The sequence below is a fragment of the Rutilus rutilus genome, assembly GCF_951802725.1.
Source record: "Rutilus rutilus genome assembly, chromosome: 24".
NCBI classification, from domain to species: domain Eukaryota; kingdom Metazoa; phylum Chordata; class Actinopteri; order Cypriniformes; family Leuciscidae; genus Rutilus; species Rutilus rutilus.
The window spans coordinates 3,695,186-3,716,596 of NC_140228.1; the positions used below are offsets into that span (position 1 = coordinate 3,695,186).

The 21,411-nt window shown below is 36.4% G+C and overlaps 1 protein-coding gene across 9 annotated transcripts in view; it reads left to right on the top strand.

The window, feature by feature from the left end:
* Positions 1-885: 885 nt before the first annotated feature.
* The window catches only part of slc12a7b (solute carrier family 12 member 7b), a 74,065-nt gene continuing 53,539 nt past the window's right edge, over positions 886-21,411 (top strand). For 6 of the 9 annotated variants that reach the window (XR_014626216.1, XR_014626217.1, XM_084399481.1 and 3 more), the window contains exon 1: positions 886-1,158. Coding sequence is in view for 5 of the 9 variants with exons in the window: in XM_084399481.1 (XP_084255607.1) it covers positions 990-1,158 (169 nt within the window). In the remaining 4 variants the exon portion in view is untranslated. Of the gene's footprint in view, positions 1,159-16,412; positions 16,773-21,411 lie in introns of those variants that run through there. The other 3 variants (XR_014626218.1, XM_084399483.1, XR_014626219.1) reach the window with 3 other exon arrangements.

A 21,411-nucleotide genomic window follows, 5' to 3' on the forward strand; every position in this document is an offset into this window, starting at 1 on the left:
AAACTCCTCATATGAGTTACTCATCCGTATCTATGAGAAAACACACGACACAAGAGGGAAACAGACAGTGGATGTTAATGAAGCCTCAGGCTCATGTGAATATGAGTTTAGATCAGACAGACGTCTATATAAAACATAGAGAACTTGACAGCAGAAATCCCATGTGTTTGTCATAAACATCCATTAAATAAAAGAACACTTTTCATCAGAACAATTAACTGATAACTGCTCACATATCTGTGCTTATCATTTAGGGAGAGCTTGTCCAGTCCACAAATAATTATCATTTACTAAAAAAAAATAAAAAATAAAAAAACATAATCAAAAAATAGACTTACAAATTTCATCAAATTGAACTAAAATAAAGCTGAAATGTTTTACTTCCAATGAAAAGTATTTTGTCTCATAATCAGCAGTGATTCTCAATAAATTTGAGAAATTTGCTTTATAAATCTATAATTCATACATAAATAACCCTACATACAAGTATACATAGCCTACATACATTAATACATATATAGGCCTACATATGCACATACATACATACATACATACATAGGCCTACATACACACATAAATAAATAAATAAATAAATAAATAAATAAATAAATAAATAAAAAGGGCATTAACATAAAAATATATATTTTTAGAAAATAATCTTGTGTTTTCTTGTAAAGAATGGCTTTACATTGGACTGATTTATATAACTACTGGATTTTGAAATGGCACAATGCAATTTATTAATTTTTAAAAGTTAAACCTGATGAGACTGTGATCTCCAGCATGCTTCTGTTATTTATACGAAGCCCCGTTCAGCTCTCAGCCAATGAGCGCAGCGCGTTCTGCACGGACGCGCCTCACACACATTCACGCCTCTGTGCGCGCGCCCTCACAAACTGTCAGATTACCGGCTATGAATCACGGGCGTAAGCTGTCTGATCCCTGAAGTTTATCAGACACCGGACAGGTCCGATTCACGGACGACCAACATGAGCGAGAGGTTCAGGGTCGTGCCGGTGGCCGCGCATGAGAGCGCGTTTGGAGACGAAACGGACGGAGACACGGTGTTTGACGCCAGTGGTGTCGGTGAGGGCGAGCGCGCGGAGCGGCGGGGGTCGGTGCCCATCCTCCAGTACAGCAGAGAACCCAACAAATACGGTGAGACGGGTTCCGTTCATACGGGGAGAAAGTGTCGCTCTAAACTCTTGTATTATAATAAACGAAGAGCCGTTATGTTGAATATAATATGATAATCGCGCGCGTCCAGAACTCAGTCAGTAGTTTGGCGCGTCGCGTCACTCGTGTAACGTTACAGTGTAAACAAATGAACTTAATCGTCGTTTTGGTATTAATGAATGGAGTTACATATAAACGGACGTTTGCAGAAAGATCAGTTTGTCTGAATTCATTTAGTCAATCGAAGATATGGAATATTATTTATTGTGACGGTTTGTGTTTATAGATTTCTCTGAGGAGGTTTAATTCTCTCAGGGCCTTTAACCTGATAACGTTTTTTTTTTTTTTTGTTACTGGAACGTCATGAGAACTTTTTTTTTTTTTTCAAATTTATGTTGTGGAACTTTAGGAAACGGTTAATAAAACGGTAACCGAACTATAACGTTAGCGGAACGTTCTGTGTTTTTTGCAAGTTTCCGCTCTTTAGTTTCGCTAAACATTCAGTGACACTAATAAGTGTTTATTGAAATGTTTTCTGACAGGAGTAAAATGACTGTGAGTGTTTAGACTACACAAGATTGAGGCGTTACGTTCAAATATGCCTTTGTTTAGTAATAATTTACAGTCTAGCAATAATTCAACATTTAGAATTAGTTGTTAGTTTATTTTTATTAGTCAAAGGGCTCAGGGCTGTGTAAACTAAAATGTTAAAATGTGGTCTTCAAATACAGTTGTATTAATGAGGCATAATGAGTATGCTCTCCATAAAAAATAAAAAAAACCTGTAACCATAGTAACAGTTACAGTGAAACTGTGACAACTTGTTACCAATGTCCTCAAAAGACCAGAATTAATACATGATTTTACTTTAACAACAACAATATCTATTATAAGGCTTTATTTTAGTGATTTTGTTTGTAAGTTCCTGTGAAATGACTTGTTTGGCATGTTTGACACTGTGTATTTTGCAGGTGTCATGTTTATATGTATCATGCTGCTATTTTATTGCAATTACTTTATTACTAAAATAAGCACAATAAGAGGGTTTGCTGGTTGAATTGTGCAGTCTAATAATGATTTATGTCCTTATAATATTAAGCTAAAAATGTTTCCTCATTAATTTTTTACGCTTTTCCTTTTGTATTGGCCTAACCAGGTGATAGTGTTTTATGCAACACGATGCCCTTTTGGTTTTACATGACTGCCTGATTTCAGGGGCTTGTCTAGACGTGTCTTGGGACACTTTTCACGCTCAGCTGTCTTCATTAATTACCATGACACATCTGTTTGTTTCCCGGGTTAGACATCTAGCAGCCTACATCTGAATCTGCTTCTGTTTTCCAGGCCTTTTATAGTCTCTCTTTGCTCTTTGAATCTGTAAATCGCTATCACAATTATTTTGTGAAGTCTATGTCCATGTACTGTAGACGTAAGGAAGAACCAACCAACCACATTAATTGAATGTATTAGTTTCGGTCTTTATCTTTGATGGATATGAAAGCCTTACAATTGGCCCTTCATTAAATTTAGCCTGCAATTTAATCAAAGGCCTCTTAAAGCCAAAGTGCTTTGATTATCTACTGTAGCACCAGTCACATAGTCTATAAAGAAGTCTATAGTGAAACTGAGCTGATCTCCTGCAGAAGTCTTTAAGAAGGTCAGGGTGATTTGGAGACGGCGATTATTGGAGGTGCAGTGACTGAATATGTGGCTCAACGTTTTGTTTTTTAGAGTTGGTGTTAATCATATAAAGAGCAAAGGGAAAGCTTTTGTGATGTGCTTTCCAAAGCTTTTATCAGAAGTGCATTGAGATGATCCTGAGAGCATGATCAGACCTATAGATACTACATTAGTTTCATTTGTTTGGCGTGTTCAGGCTTTGAGAAGAGCAAATGGGAGTCATCTTCCAGATGGTTGAGCTGGGGAGCGTAGGATTGGGTTGCACACTCATTATGGGAGTTTAAGAACATCTCTATTCATATACAGTATGTGGTGATGCTCTTATAACCTTCACTCCCAGACATAGAACAATGCTGAGCGCAAAGTTGCTCCCAAACATTAAGCAGTTTTGTGGTCTTACAGACATAGAATATTGCTACATAAGGCCATTTTTCCAAACCCAACCCAATGCAAAGGCCTTGTTCCCAGACAGTGCAGTCCAGTGCGAAGCCACGATGTTGGGTTTTCATTTTAGAAGCGTATTGCAGTTTATTGCCCAATTAAAAAACAAAATGCAACCAAATAAAAATCTAATTTGTCTGGGAAATTAAAGGAATATTCCAGGTTAAATACAAATTGGAATATTGTTGATTACAACAGACAATAATTTAGACTCTCACAGTTTGAGAAATCAGACAATGGATACTCTTTGCACTTATGCAAAACTCTTGCACTCACAATTTGAGTCCAAACGGATGTACAAATTGAAAGTATTTTCTTGGAGAGAACTAAAAATTATATACAAATGAAGGCTAGTTTTATTGTTAATCTTGTAGAAGCTGAAAACAAAAATCTAGTATTTATATTTAATTATTTTAATTGTTCTGTAGTATATTATTCATAAAGTCAAATGGAATGAAAAAGTGCCCAATTTTTTTTTTTTATTTGACATTAAAACATGTTTGAAAAAATAAATATCTAAAAGTTGACATTTGAAAGCAACACAAACTATAGCACTGTTTATGCTGTAAAATAGATTTTTTTTTTTTTTTTTTAAATGACTCACAAGAGTACATTTAACCAAACATGTATGTATATTTGGTTCTGAAAAAAAAAGAAGAAAAAAAAAAGATGCCTTCTGGTCAAAACAAAAACTCAACAACAAAAAACAAACCAGTTGAAAGTGTTTAAGCTGTAATAGTTGCTGATTAAGTGGTTTCATATGCCATATGATCCTGTACACTCAGTATTAGTAAAGACCACATGATATTTCAGCAGAGACACAGTGCTGAGTCGACAGATCTACTGCAAAGTTCTTGAAAGTGTATTTTTCAAACCACATGTTTCATGTGTGATCTGAGACGAGTGCTTTACTTTATCTGCTCTGTGGGGTCATACTGTGACCCTGTTACTGAAAGGTCATGATCATGATAGAACTGAACTCAGTAGAGCTGGGGGTCTTGGATGCAAACATGCTCACTTTCTGCTGTTTAATGGAGGTTAAAGCATCGTGTCCGGTGTGTGTCCACATCCACCTGCTGTGGTCTGATCTCAGAGACTGGAGGTCGAGTGTTAAACACACGGGGGTCTTCAGTCAGGTTCAGGGCCGATGGAAAAGAGAAGTAGGGATTTTTATTTAGCACATTTCTCCGTCAGGACACTGTGAACAGCTGACTCAAGCAACAGTCCTATTTGTGTTGGCTGTTTGTCTGCACATTCATAACAACAGTGGTGTGTGTTTCTATATTTCCATTTTCTTCTCTTCTTCTTCTTCTTCTTCTTCTTGCATTTTCTTCTCTTCTTCTTGCATATAAACATGATGCATTTCATCCAGTTTGCTTCTGTGCTTCTGGGCTGCAGTATTTAGCTTTAGAGTTCAGGAGTAATTTGTAAATGTATCGCTCTAATTGGCATCATAAGATGAGAATCATGTGACTTTGTGCTCTTGTTCAGATGGTTGGTTTGTTTATGCTAGTAAACTGCTTACCGAGACCTCATATGAAAGAAAATCTGATCAAAAAACAAAGTTATACTGTTATCTTAGTATGATTTACAGTCAAACCAAACTTTAATCAGACACCTTGCCATCCTAACTTACATAAATTAACTATAGTGTAATGCATCTATACTGTAAAAAATATAAAAAATTAAATTTCGTGTCTGAATAATTTTTGGTTTGACTGTATATACTTATTATTTTATTAATATACAACTATTACTTAAACATTTTACTTACACTGCTGAGGGTAGGAGGGATTTGGGGACATCCGAATATGACTTTCATACTATATAGTGGGCGAAAAACATAGTGAGCCGAGTAGTATGTCCGAATTCATAGTATTAATAAAACAGTTGGCAAAACGTACCTTATATATCTGTCGAGATTCTGAAGTGTGCGTCTGATGGACACTTTACTATCCCATGAGGCCACAGGAGAGGATTTGAATGGAGGTGAAGCGACGCAACTGAAACCGAATGTCACATGACAACATGGCAGATGTAGCATGTTCATATTTCATTCATACTGTATTCATACTATATAGATCAGACTTCTTTTAACAGTTTAAGCTTCAAAACAAATGTACAGTATGTGATTTCTGACACAGTAATGGATTAAGGCCAATCGCTGCATGACTCTTCTCAGCCGATCTGTGTTGATTATGCCGTGAGAAACTCAAACGGGGTTCTTCTTCATGTCTGTTATCCACTGTGTGGAGTTTCATTCCCATCAGCCCCGTGCTGAAGAACAGTGTGCTCTTGGCTCACGACTCTTGTTGTTCATGTCATCGCGCTCCGGCTCTCAAACATTGCTCAGGCGTTGAAAGTAGCAGGTGGTCTCTTAATGCTAAATAAACTCTGGCCGTCAGAATCAGTTTAGTGTTATATCTGTGTCTGGGAGAACCAATGGCAGGTCAACGTTTAAAGGAATAATTCACTCAAAATGTTGTCATCACCCAAATGTCGTTCCAAAACTGTATGACTTACTTATTCCATTTCATTAAGACCCAAAAGGTGATGTTAGGTGGACTGTTTTTCACTAATAATCCAATCGTGATGCATCAAGTTTGAATATGTGCATATACTAATGAGCTCTAAAAATGTATCTTATTACACAAAATGATCATATTACTTCAGAACACTTGAAATATAATGCATAAAGTGTCTATGGACTACATTTAACCCAGCTAACAGGGAATGTTTCCAGAACTTTGGCTAACGTTCTAGCAAGGTTCTGTCGAAGTTATGAGCAAACGTTCCAGGAACGTTAATAGAATGTTCATTCAAAATGATCTGGCATTTAATTTGCACAAAAACTTAATTTACACACCATTTGTGGATTTTTTTTTCCTGAAATGGTTTGGATGGATGTTTCTATAATATTTTTTTTAAATGTTACTTGTTTCAGAGCATTCAGAAAACATATATGTTTCCATAATGTTTGCAAAATGATAAAAAATAGAACGTTTCCTTTTAATGTTTTCTGTGTAACATTTTCAAAACATTTAAAAGCAGGAAGTTTTGAACGTCCAAAGAACATTCTGAAATAATGTTTTCATTGGGAATGGATGCAAAAAAATTTTGTTCGATGGGAATCTTCTAGTTTTGAAGCTTGATAATGTCTAATTGAATGGAAAAACTCAGTGTTCTAGAGAAGAAAATAAGGACATACTGGTTTGTAATGACATGAGGAAATGAAGACAGAATTCACATATTTGGGAGAACTTTTTCTTTAAGTGTGGGTGCGTGATTGTCCAAACCATGAGCAGATAGTCGGGTGTCTGGTGGACACGGTCATGCCGGTCTAATAAAATCTCAGTCGATAAACCTTCACACTCATTGAGATAAACTGAGCCGCTGGCACCGTGGGGGGGTTTGTTGGCCTTGCGTTTGGCACAAGCTCCCATTCCAGGACCTTCTCACGGTCACCAGGATCAAACCACCCTCTTGGATAATCTCGAATTCTCTGGATATTTGTCTTGTGCTGCAGAGGAGCAGAAAAAGCTGTCACCTGATCTGGCCGTGTATGACGGACAGCTGAAGCCTCTGCTCCGACACTTGAGATGCGTGTCTCTGCCAGAACGCCTGAGCATCTGTCATCGCCTGCTTACAGTCGCTTCGCTTTAGAAGCAGAGAACCTCCGACCATCTCCAGCTGTTGACTTAATAGTAATTATTTTATATGTGCCAGATGGATTAGTGCAGATTCCTCGCGTGACGGAGGTCTCGTCGCTACGGCGTGACATTTCGTGATCACTCTGCTATCTGTTCTTAAGCTCTCTGTAATGTTTCCACTCTTGTACAGTCAGGACTGTTTTAGACACAGTGACATGCACTGGATGGGGGGTGAACATCTACTGTAACAGACATGCAGTGTGTGTGTGAACTTGTTCTGTTACAGTTAGATTAAACTAGTGAGATACAGGCTAGTTTAAAGACCACTCTTGGTCAAAATCAAGTTTTGTTTTTATGTGTATGTGGTGTTTTATTATACTTTAAGACAGATTCATCAGTCAACATTGCTGAGTATTTTCTTCTTAAAACTGAAGTGTACTAAAGACCGCCCCTGTTTCCAACATCACAAACATGTGACCAATCCCGTCAGTGTGGGGGCGGGGCTTTACTCCACTGACTTTCTCTGATGTTCAAAGCGTTTCTAAGTATGCTGATTTTAAGATGTCGAACGGGAACATGGTTTGTGTAACATTAGCAACACATTATTAGCTGTTTGATAACATAGTCAAGCCAAAGGATAATCATATCAGTTACTGTTATGTGTCCGATATTGTAGAGATCGATACATAAAATGCATTACTTGTAGACGAGCCTGTATAATTAATTATTCCTCTCCTTCTTCTGAATGAGTTTCAGGTTCAAATATATATCGCTGAATTAAACCAATATTTCCACTTGAAATTGTGCATTTACTACAGTTACAATTGCATATCCGCGTATATTAAATGAAGCAAGGGTGTCGAGTTACATTTAAGCTATTTTATGGCCGGAAAAACGTTTAATGTCATTTTGATTTTCAAAGATAAGTTTTAAAGGATAACATTATTGACTTTAAGATAATCTCGTTTGCTTGAATGATTAACAGAAATTAGATTGTATCCGTTCCAGAATCTGCTAACTGCATTGTAAATAATTTGCCTTTTTGGTAATTATTGTGTAAAATAAGTGTTTGCATTTGTATGGCGCGTTAGTCATCATTACTCACCTACCACCACTGTTACTTTAGTATCATACAGTAGATGTGCCATTATAATTTTTGTTAATATTATGTTAATATAATGAGTTAATATAATGAATTAGTTTTTAAATGGTCATTTTTCAATACTTAATTTTTTTTTTGTCTTTTTTTTTCCAATTATCTATAAAGTTTTTAATTTGAGTTCAGTTTTAGTTATTTTAGTACTTCAAGTTAAACTAAACTAAACTAAAATGAGAAATGTTGCCTTTGCAACTACATTGTCATTTTTTTTAAATACTGTTCAAAATAGAAAATACTATTTTAGTCTTTCTACTTTAAAATGTAACTAATTTTGAATGTATTTGAATGTTACTTGCTGCTAATTGTGAAATGTTCTTGCAGTTTCTGGGTGAAAATTGTTTCTACACACAAAAAAGTTTCAGTGCATCTTCATTAAGTTTTTTTTTAAATTTCAGTTAATGTTTATTTTATTTCAAGTAACAAATTTTTTTTCCCAATGGTTTTAGTTTTAGTTAATGATAATAACATTGTCACCCACTCTTCCTGTTTCGACATTGGTATAACTGACATTGGTGAAACGCCCCTTATTGGTCAACAACTATACAACTTAGATGATGCATCACTAAAATGGTTTAGTTCTCCTCCAGGGTCTAAACCAGGGCAAATGAGTCTGCGTGTTTGCTCTATAAATGTAGCATGGAAATATTACTGCAGGTCTAAAGAATCTTTGTGTAAAAGCTGGTCAACAAGTGGAAAGTTTGGTTTTGTAGATGTCATGATGCCAGGAAAAGTTTTCTCCGGTGCATTATGTGCGGTCTCGCTCCACACTGTTGCTTCGTTAGCATGATCGCTGTAAAATCATCAATCGGACTGAACTGTCATGTCAAACAAGCACAGAATTTCATGCATAAATGTTTTGAAAGATGTTTAGATGTGTTTTGCTTGCTTTACCACAGACAATCAGCAGGTGGCAGCAGATTTTTTCCTAATACTTTCGTTACATAACAGCATTTTAAATACCCAGCACACTTGTTACTTCAACTTCAACCATCTAAAGCTTATTATAGGACACTAATTGTTGTGAATTAATGTTTAGAGCACTATGACAATATGTGCTTTGCTCACTGTCTCAATAGTGTTTACACAAGCCTGTAAGGTTGCATATTTGACTGCACTTGCAATATGACTTTACATATTATTTTAAAATATTACTTTGTATATTAATTTTACATATGACTTTAAAAACACAAAAGTTAACTGTAAATGACCTTATGTACAAGTAAAATATTTAATTTTATTAAAAAAAATTTAAAATACAATGAAATTCCTTAGAAATGTGTAATTCATCTCATTTGATATTTATTTTTTTTATTTCTAAATAGTTTGTATGTTTCTTGATTTAGTTTCCACATTATATATCTGTTCTGACCACCACTGTGACCCTTCTGACACCTCCAAAACCTCTCACAATTGTCGGTGTTTGTATTGTACATTTGTGATTGTGTTCGACTGTGCAGGTTTTTATAGTTTCTTTTTTATTAATTGCGCCACTAAGCTTTTAGATACAGTCCAGCCTTCAAAGTGCAGGAAATGAGACTGGACTAAACAAATCCAGCTTCATAAATCAGCTCAGCTGGGTGTATAAATCACACAGTTTCTGACCGGATCTGATTCTGAGACGATGGTTGATCTCACCTGCCAGAACGGCTGTATCTGGGATTAGCCAGTTGGAGGAAGTTAGTTTCCTTCAGAAAATGTGCGTCCTGTAGTTTGCAATGGCCAGTAAATCCAAACACTTTGGACATTTTGCCATTTTAAAGGTTGTTGCACAGGTGGAACCAATTCATTAGAGCAAATTCCTGGCAGCTTTTACATTTTCCGGTTGCTCTTTAGTCATTCCTGGGGAAAAGATCAGGTCTGTCCTGACCATGGATGGCATATTTTCATTTGTGTGGTTTTAGTTGATTTCATTATATTATTTTGAATTATTTTATTATTTAGAGTTTAGCTTGAAATTATATATATGATCAAGATACCTATATAATATTTGCAATATGTAATTTTTATATATATATACATTTACATATTTATGTGCATCATATATATATATATATATATATATATATATATATATATATATATATATATATATATATATAAATTATGTTATATGTTATATAGTAATGCAATGTGACTTTTTTTGTCATTTGATGCATGTACTGTACATGTATAACAGCATTTCTGTTGTTTATGCTGTAAAATCCTCTTGTTTTTTTCCTAGTATTATGAAACTTTAACTTTAGGACAAGATAACACATTTTTAAATAGGAAACCAAACCAAAGTCCTTCATAATTGGAAATTCCTTATGGAGATAACTGAGCAAAACTCTTTCAGCTGTTGAGCATTCAGTGTCTTTGCTCCTTTAGCTGAAAGTGAACAGCTGTCAATACTTATATCTGTGACCGCACACACACGATACCATAAGCAACTTACAGTTCACAGTTTCCACATCGGACATAAGTAGCATGACGAATCATGAAGCTATATCAAGCCCATTATAATCAGTGAAGTGCTCATCTCAGGCTTTGCAAAGTAGTTCAATCGGTAAACAGAATCTCTGTAAACTCTACTGAATAGCCTCATGTAAATACCATTGTACTGCCCAGCCTTAAAGTCGGCATAAAGAAGTTTCAATAGTCTTTTCTTCTCAATTGTGATGTATAATCAAGTGAAATGGCTTCTGGAACATGAACAAATGAAGGGCGGGGCTTGATTTTGTCCATGTTGGAATTGATTGGATGTTTGGATGGTTGTGGTTTGCTATTGGTGGATCTCATGTGAGTGACAGGTTATAGCCCCGCCCTCGTCATCAGAGAAGAGATGCTGCAAGGGGGAGGGGGAGTTATTTGATCAAAGATCATGAGGGACAGATAAATCATTTAACATAAACACTGCAATATTCAATAAAAAAAAAAAACAAGAATTTTGATTTCATGCTGACTTTAATGCAGTAATGGATTTATAGGAGGTTTTACTAACTCTGTGAAGGTTTAATTGAGAGTAAACAGTGTTGAGCAATAATGCAGAAGTAAACAGCGTCAGTATGTCCCAGAATCCCGCTGTTTTTGGTCCATTAGTGAGTCAGTGCATGTTATTTTTATCACTATGACCTGGCCGGTCTGACCGTTGAATCCTCCAGTGGGCCGTTAGTGTTCTCGAGTCTGTGTTCTGAGCAATGCAGTGTAATTCAATCTGAAGTGCTCGACTCCCAGAACACTCTGCATATCACTGCATCCTTTGTGTGTGTGTGTGTGTGTGTGTGTGTGTGTGTGTGTGTGTGTGTTACTTCATAAGAGCAGTAGCATTAATGGTCCACATGTCATGTTGATCATGAGGAATGTGGAATAAATCACATTACTGTTATCGGCACTGACTTCCTCTTTGCTATTCTTTTATGGTTTCGGTGTGTGTGTGTGTCGTCCAGCAGCGTCTGTGATTCAGACATCAATGATTCCTCAAATCATGTGTCATGTTGAGGAAAGATGTACTTTATTAAAGTCCCCCTGTAGTCAATCATTTTATCTCTTGAAACTCATCTTTGATCACCAAAATGACATATTTAAACATTTTTTCCTTGAAAAAAAATCTTCATGCCTTAAAATATCTTGAATGTAACTCGACACCCTTGCCTCATTTAGTAAGTGCTGTTCTATGAATATGCAAATGAGCCCCGCCTCCACTCACTCACTCAGCTCAGAGATCCACTGGTTGACGATCACACGTTGATCTGATTGGTTACAAGGTAGTTTGTGACGTCAGAAACACCAGCGATTTCAAAGCGTGTTTTTGAATCTGTCTTTGGTTCACTGCAGTTTTAAGGAGGAAATACTCAGCAATGGTGTCGATTTACACATGGTTTGTCTTAAAGCATATTTAAAAACACCACATAGACACATAAACAACATTTAAAAGCTGGATTCTCACCACAGGGGGACTTTTAAGTGAGCAGAAGCAGATCCATTTCAACCTGCTGGACCATAAAACAGGTGTAAATATCACACTGATGCACCTTATCTCAGGTGTCTCTCTAAATAAAGTGCTGTTTTATTTCACTGGCCTGAATGTGGTCATCACTTGTAAAAAAATAAAAATAAAAAAATGCTATTTTAAAAGTTCATTATTTTTGAACTTCATTATAAAAAACACAATTTTTCACATACTGTACATTATTGCTGCTCCTATATACAGTCTGTCTGAAACGTGCTGATTTCTACAAAGCCCCTCCTTCTGAAAATCCGACTGCTCTGATTGGCCAAACACCTCAAGCGTGTGTTTGAAATGTAATGGCCCTTACCTAGAGCTGCACGATATTGAAGAAAAATGCGATATGCGATAAATCATTAAATACTGCGATATTCGAATGCGATACGATAATGCTTAAAGTGTGTAAAATAAACTTAAATTATCTTTAAAATATTTAACATTATATAACCTTATTTTTCTGGCAAGAAAAAATCCCTACAACTTCTGAAAGTGAACATCAGTGTTTTACTGTAGCATAAGAGCATAAGCCTACATTAGGTTTATTAAACAACAAAAACTGAATAATCAAACACTGCTTAGTTTTCACTGTATGAATTAAATATATACTGATTCTTATAAAAGCTACAAAAGTTATTCTTTCCAAAACTTTACAAAAGTTATTGTTTCTGTGCTTTCCTGCAGCTCAAACAGTAGCTCGTTGGCGCTTACAACGCCAAGGTCATGGGTTCGATTCCCAGGGAAAGCAAGAACTGATAAGAATGTAAATGTGTATCTTGAAATGCAATGTAATTCGCTTTGGATAAAAGCGTCTGCCAAATCTAAATGCTATAATGTTATTCAGCCAAGAGCAGTGAGGGATTTTCTCTTTGTCTTTGGTTCATGACCACAGTTATTGCAAGCCGTTGCGATATTCATATTGCGATATATACTGTTACGTCCCTTTTAGAGTTGAATACGGGTAAGGGAATATAACATTTAAATAAAGATGTGTGTGTAACTCAATGTGAAGGACAGGGCAATAAAAGGAAAAAGATCAACAAAAAAAACTCAGCTCAAAAGAATTTATTTTTACAGAACCCAAAAGTGAAAGAATGAAGAGAAAATAATATTTACAATATTTACAGACAATGAGGAGAACAACAAGACAAATAACAATACTAAACAAAAACAAACAAAGGTGGGAATGGCGAGCTTGAGAGATGCCAAATAAAATAAATAAATAAAACAGAACAAACTAGCTATAGGATTAATTCAACTAAACTAACTACCAAACGAAAAATGTAGAAGTTACTAACCAAACTACACTGACTACAATATAACAAAACTTACAGGGTGTGGCACTCTCCTAAACCTAGTGTGTCTAATACAATTCAAGATGTCCTATGTGGTGCGCGACTTACTAACCTGCTGTCTCCTTCCCAGCCTCACACGCAACCGTGATGACTGAACAAGGATGAACAGTATAACAAACAAAAACACTTCACAACCACTATACGACAATTGATTGACTCGCACGATAGACACACAGAAATCAGCGACAGACAATATTTCCATTTGCAATATTTTGATAATTTCGATATATTGTGCAGCCCATACCATAATCACGAGCCTCCAAGGCTTCCGAACTATTTGTAAACACAGAGTTAAACAACATATAATAATGTGGTCTGTTTTGACGTATCAGTTTCAAGCTTGAGTCAGATATTAAAAATGCGGATGATAATTTTTTCATTGCAAGCTTGACTTCGGCAGTGGCGAGTACCAGTCTAACCGGCGCTGTGCTCTCCCAGGTTCACGAAGCCATCCTCTGTAAAATACGCCGTGCACAAGCAAACTTTTGGGTCGTGCTGCTCAGGAACAGCTTAATAAATAAATCTTAACCTCTAAAAGGCAAAAGCGGTTTTGCTTCCGCATCCAAACACACAGCGACAACACTTCTTTCATTGCATATACTTTTGGTCGGCTTTATGCTAATATTACACACAATGTACACAATAATACACGCTGTGACGTGGATGTTTGAGAAAGTAAAATCTGGACTTTAATCAAGGCCTTTTAGGCTGGTCTGGAGCGGCGTTCTCTGTTAGACAGAATAAATCTCTTTGTGGGAGACTGAGCTTTGTGACTTTGTAGATCGTTTGCACAAAAAGATACTTTACACATTAAAAGAAAAGGAAAACATAAAAAAGCATCATATGACCCCTTTAATTGTACTGAATGTGCACTTGTAGTCTATAAAACTGTATTTGGAACGTTCTTAAAGTACACTTTCATGACTGTTTTTTAACCCACTTAAGTACACTTTTAAAAGTGCACTTTGTCAAGTTTTAAAGAAGTACACTTATTTTGATGTGTTGACTAACATACTAAAGCACATGTAAAGTATTTGATTATAATTTTAACTGTAGTGTGTTATTCAATATCACATTTAAAGTTAATACATTTTAAGTGTACTAAAGTTACACTTCCTCATTACAAATGTGTAACTGCAAATATATTTAAATACATGACATGAAAGTTTCAATAGAAATGAAGAAATGTAAGTATATTTCAGTTTACCATAAATGTTTATCAGTACATCAGACAGTAGCCGTATTTCAAAGACAATAGAAGTAATTATGAAATTCCATATAAAGATATACTTAAGTCCTACACTTAAGTGGATCACTTAAACACTCTTAGTTCAACTAATTGCATTTAATATTAAATTTAAACCGTAATATATTTAACTTTAATTGCCGAAAAACCGAAAACATGACATTCAGTTCACACGACTGGAGTATCTTCTTTTAATGAAGTATATTTCCCTAATAACAACTCACAAGTATACAGACGTACTTCTTTTTCACAAGTGTTCATTTAAGAATGCTGCAGGTTTTCCTGACGCCACAAACAGTCTTGCCAAAAAACACAACACAACCAAAACATTTCAGCAAAATCATGAGTTATTTTAGCAAACCATTCTTCCTCTTTTAGGTTTAGTAGATTTCACTGAATTTTCTTCTTCACACTTTTTCTTTTCTAAATGTCTCATAACGTCACCTTCCTAAAATAATTGCCTAAGTCATTTTTTGACAAAAATGATTTTTTTTGCATAAGTCATCTCCTCATGATTCTGGCCACCTCTGGTAAAATCGCCCACATCCTCAGTTGAACAGATCATGCATTTCTACCCCTGTAGTATAATGGCCTATATGAAGAGTGTGACTTAGGCCGTTTTATTTTGCCTAAGTCAAAAGACAATGAGACGTAGGCAATTTTACAAGCTTTTCAAGATGGCAGTTGCATGAAGAAGACCGAAAATCTACTCGGCCTCTGAAGTTAGGTTCAGTTTTTTGTGTTTTCTGAGAAACCTGAAAAAATTACTTGGGCAATTATTTTAGGAAGGCGACGATAATGTAAAACTCGAAGTTTCTACGCAGCCAGTGCAGACATGTCTTTTTACTGAACTAAACTGCATGTCAAAGGTCATGAGGACAAAACAGTTCATGACTTGTGAAGCACGACAACCCTTGCAGCCAGAAGATCTCACCGTACTGTATGTCGAGTCTCATAGTTCTCGTGAGAAATAAACGCTCCTTAAAATAAATTCCCCTGTTGACCCGCAGAGCTATGCTGTTTGTCTGCTTTAATGACAGGCTGCTGTATTCCTGGACCTGTGTTTGCATTGTGCACATGGGCGAGTGTGTTTACACATGCATACACACAGTAACACTTAGTACGCCTTAAATCACTGCTTTAATGTTCAAATAATTTCTTCTATCCCGGGATAATGTGTAGATTTACTAAGTCTTGTAGTTTTTTTTGTAAACACGGTTAAGCTTTTTGGCCACAAATGAGTTGTCAACCTGTTTTACATCTGTAATGTGACGTACAAAACTTTTGGGTTCAGTACTTTTATTCATTAACGATGCATTCAATTAATCAAAAGTGACAGTGAAGACCTTTATAATGTGATTTCTACTTCAAATAAATGCTGTTCTTTGAACTTTATATTCATCAAAGAATCCTGAAACATGTATCACGGTTTCATAATGTTGCTTTGGGAACTAACTGATATTTAAATAAGCTTTTTTATATTTTACATTTACATTTATTAATTTAGCAGATGCTTTTATGCAAAGGAATACAACAAGCAGTTAATCTTTTATTTGATTTCAGTTACCGTTTATTTTAATTCAAGTTACAGAAATTATTTTCTAAGTTGTTTTTAGTTTTAGTTAACGATAATAACCCCTGCTGAACAGGAGGAAGTCCCTTAAAGAGGTTCTTAATCAATAGCTTCCTTTATCTGGTGTGGTGTTGTGTCTGTGAAGGTTCATTCTGCCACAGGCGAGAAAAGGAGACGAAGCTCGTGTGTGCAGAAAGGACGGCCCACTGGGCGGAGCTTCCCTAACTCCTTATATGGGCGAAGGCTGGTCACATGATCAAGCCGGTGTCAAAGAGATAGGAGCACAACTGAGAACTTCGAACCACAACTCTAACAAGCCAGCGCAGAGGAGGAGAGTCAGCGTGTGTGAGACAGACTGATAAGGAGCAAGACAGACGTCTCGCAGAGAGACACATGGTGAGAAAATGCCCACCAACTTCACCGTGGTCCCCGTGGATGATGGCAGAAAGCCTGCTGAGGAAGACTCTGACGACAACAACGTCCTGAAGGAGGAGGATGAAGAAACCGTAGGTGAGGCTGGGAGTTTTCTAGACTACGGTGTGTGTGTGAATCCGAACAGCCCAGCTGGAGCTCGTGTAGCGTGCCGCTTCAGGTTAACTTAACGGGTCACTGTCCGCAGTTTGTTTGTCTTCCTCTCTCTCTTTCTCTCCACGCTGAGCGAGCACGCCTTCTCTCTTTCCTCTTTCACATGGGTGTGAGGAGCATGTGCTGAAGAAAAGCTCACGTGATTGTTGTTTGAAACTGTTTCTTGCATCTTTTGTAGTTTCTATTAGTGCACATTATCATTAGAAGTACTGCATCTAGTCAATATTTATGCATAAATGGCAGCGGTGTGGACTTATTCCTACATTCACTGGCATAGTTTAACAGCATGTTTCCTAAAGCAGGGGGTATATTGAATATAAAATGAAGCATCATTAGACAACTTTTGTAATCCTTGTCTTTTAAGACAGAAATGTTAGTAATAGCATTTCATATTGAATATTCATGATAAATTCAATGTGATTTGGCAGGCAATAACAGATGCATGAATATTGAAGTATTTTAATGCACTTTTTTATTTTATTGTTGCATTTTCTGAAAGACTTTATTGTTTTGTCTTGTGGGGGCATTAAGAAAAGAAACGTTTATAATAGTGTTTTCATATTTAAAGTAGCACAAATTGTGATTGAGTTAGTAAGTTTGATTCATTAATGTGAATCAATTTCAGTGAATCAAGTCTGAATCAGTGATTTGTTTGCCTCATTCAAAAATGTTTGCTGTGACTTCTTTTAAAATGTTTTCACAATTTATATGCAATAAAATATTTATATGCATTATTAAATTGCTGCGAATGAAAATTATTAAATTAGTTTAGTGAAAACATTGAAAAAAGGCATGGATTATTTCAAACTAGTTATTTACAGTATTTTTCTTAATGCATTAAATGTTTAAAATTTATTTCCCAACATGAAGGTTGAAATGATGTTTGGAAAATAGATGTATATTGAATATTGGCTGAAAAACAAAGACATTTGTCTTTAGTTTTGTACCTCTCGGTTATAAACTGCAGCTTGTAACGACCACAGGTCACTGAGTTCATCTCTAATGAATCTCTACAGAAACGAACTGTTATTACATGTCGTGCACCAGCCGATGGCTTTTCTCCTGCTAATTGCTACCTTGGCTTACAATTACGGCCCAAATTTTCCAGGCTCAGTAGAGGAACTGAATGCATATTAAGGGTTATGTAAGCGGGCAGTTTTCTGTGTTGTGCAACGGCTGTTTTTCTTCCCCGTCTCTCCTGTGAGATGAACACGGACTCAGATTCCAGTCAGTGCTATTGATTTGTCATGTTGCTTGCTTGCTTGCTGTTGGTTCCTGCCGGTGGGAGTTGAAGACTCCACCCTTCTCATTCACCGTCATATATCTGGAGCTGGTCTTTGTCTTTATTTCTTTTAGGACTTTACAAATGAAGGACACAGTGTCGATATAGAGTTGCCAGTCCTCGTCGTATAACCACGAGAGCCTCCTCAGAGATAAGGACTCTCTCACTCCCTGCGTTTCTGCCTGATTACACATTACTAGCATACAGCGCCGCGGCTGACATCTGTATCCACTTATTCCCCATCTCCACCCATGGAAAAGCCAACCTGAAATTGAATAACAGAGTAACTGTAAACCCTCTCAGCATGTACTTTATCTTCTCAAAGCATTAAGCTCAGCGAGAATAAATACAGTCATATGAACTTGTGTGTTTTGGGATTAAGGAGGCGACCTGTCTGTAGAGTTTTATTAAACGCAATTGTCAGAATTGCAAGAAAACAATGCAAGCACTCTTGTGATATGAAACGAATATCAGCAGAAAAACAGGTTTTGATTCACATTTCCCATGTTGTTTTTTTGCTGATTTCACAGCGCCAAGCAAGACGATTATTAAAATCATCCACGTCCCAGTGCGTATTTAACCAGCACAGCAGATTGTGCCTGATAACCGTTGTTAGTGGGTCCTGAAATATAATTTTTGATGATATCAGGCAGTGATTCATGATCCCACCCTAATCATGGACTTTTGCACAACTCACATTTTAGAGGCTGTGCAATGCAATGTTTTTTTTTCTCCTCCAACTACAGTAGTCAGTGTTTGTTTAACGCACAGGGAGGATATTAGAGGTATGCATGTGAAATGATGATCTGTATGGATGTGAAGTGGTTGATGGTTAGATGAACTCCTCTTTAAAGGTCAGTTCTCATGCACAGTGTGTGTAACGAGGGAGGCTTCATGTTTCTGTGTCAACGAAGGGTTACGAAACCGTGGACACTCGGAAGAGAAAGAAGTCGAACTGAGTGAATTTTTGCTTTTTTTGAAGTGATGATTTGTGTCAGACAGTTTTAGATTTAATATGGCAGAAAAACTGAAGAACAACATGTTGCTAAAGAAAGCTTAGAGGATGCTCAATGCTAAACCCTGTGTTGTTCAACTCTAAATTCAGATTTTTAAGGAAGTTGTAAACAATTAAGTTCCACATTGTGCCTAAAAAAATTAAAAACATGTTTTTCCTCATCTTGACTGGTTTGGGACACGTCATGCTCTATATTTTCATAATATTCCATGGTTTTTTTCTGTCGTTTTCACATGCAAATAAAGTAAAGCTGTCCTTACCACTGATTTCCATGCAAATGTATCTGCCACAGTTTAAAAGTTACTAAACATCAGTTGACACATTCACACCTTTGCACCAGCCCAACTTTATAATGGCAATGTTATTAATAAAGTAAAGGCCTGGTTTTTGTCGATGGATATTCACTGCTGTTTGTTTCGTTCAGTGTTTGTTAGTTGTATACGAGGCCTCTTGTCCTGCTCAGACCTTCTGCTCGATATCAGCAAGGACTTTTTCTTCCGTCTAAGATGTGTTTTCGTAATATTTGTGTTCCAGCATTGCTTCCCATGACGTCATGATCATGTCATTGTTCTCCCCTCGACCACTGACGACTGTAACGCCGTCCAGATGTGGAGAATGTAGAAATCCTGGTGTGTGTTTGTGGTTCAGCGTACACACCACACCCTCTTTACGCACACCGACGCCTTCAGCTGTGTTTGCCCGTGAGAACCAACCCATTTCATACATCAGATAAATGTTTTTAGATTTCATAATAATTCCTCATTGTTCCTCACATATCTGCCTGCATTTCTTAAAGGGATAGTTCACGAAAGTGAACATTATTTAATCACCCACATGTCATTTCAATCACATGCTGTTTTTTGAGGATCACAAAAGGATAATTTTATGTCTTCTGAAGCTGTTTGGTAGGTTTATGAGGAAAAGACCAAAAAACTCTCAGATCTCTGCAATTTTAAACTCATGCTTTGAATTTGGAAATGCCATTTTAGTAAATAACGACTTAACAGCCTGTCCCTTAAAATGATTTCTTACTTGATATTTTTGTCTTGTTTTCCAGTTCAAATATCTAAACATTAATACATTTTCTATTTCTAACACTGTAAGAAATACAATCTGTATAATTGTAAAAAGTTTGGTAATTTTCTGCTTGGACATTTTCCCGTTAAGTTCACAAAAATGTCCTTTAACCTTAAAACAACGCAATGCAATGTGTAATTACATTTTCAATCAGTATGGAAAATTCCTTCATATTAGCACTGCACATTGTGCCCTATTTTTACAGACTTTTTTTAATGAAAATACATTTACTTGACTCAAAATTAAGCTTATGCTTAAAACAATAAAAAAAAATCTCCCAATTGGGTAAAAAAAAAACTTATTTCAAAGGAAAAACAAGATTGTTTTTCCAACCCCATTAGCAAATATAATTTTCTGTTTTTTAAGCAAATTTTGATACATTTTTCAGAAAATAAGACTGTCATTTTGCTTCTCTTGTAAATGGATCTTGCTTTAAGAATGTTTAGATATTTGTAAACAAGACAAAAATGCTGAGGAAGAACGTAATGGTAAGGAGAAGTGTAAAGATTGTGTTTCAACATATGGGTTTGGAATGACATGAAGGGAAGTAAATAATGAGAGTTTTCATTTTTGGGTGAACCATTTCTTTAATAGCAAGGTGATAACTAGTGCATTCTGAATAAAATGGTAAAACCAGTAGGAGATTGTGTTTCTATCAGGATTGTTGAGCGCATTTCTCGCTGGTTTGGTGTTTCTATCAGGATTGTTGAGCGCATTTCTCGCTGGTTTGGTGTTTCTATCAGGATTGTTGAGCTCATTTCTCACTGGTTTGGTGTTTCTATCAGGATTGTTGAGCTCATTTCTCACTGGTTTGGTGTTTCGATCAGGATTGTTGAGCTCATTTCTCACTGGTTTGGTGTTTCTATCAGGATTGTTGAGCGCATTTCTCGCTGGTTTGGTGTTTCTATCAGGATTGTTGAGCTCATTTCTCACTGGTTTGGTGTTTCTATCAGGATTGTTGAGCTCATTTCTCACTGGTTTGGTGTTTCTATCAGGATTGTTGAGCTCATTTCTCGCTGGTTTGGTGTTTCTATCAGGATTGTTGAGCTCATTTCTCACTGGTTTGGTGTTTCTATCAGGATTGTTGAGCTCATTTCTCACTGGTTTGGTGTTTCGATCAGGATTGTTGAGCTCATTTCTCACTGGTTTGGTGTTTCTATCAGGATTGTTGAGCGCATTTCTCGCTGGTT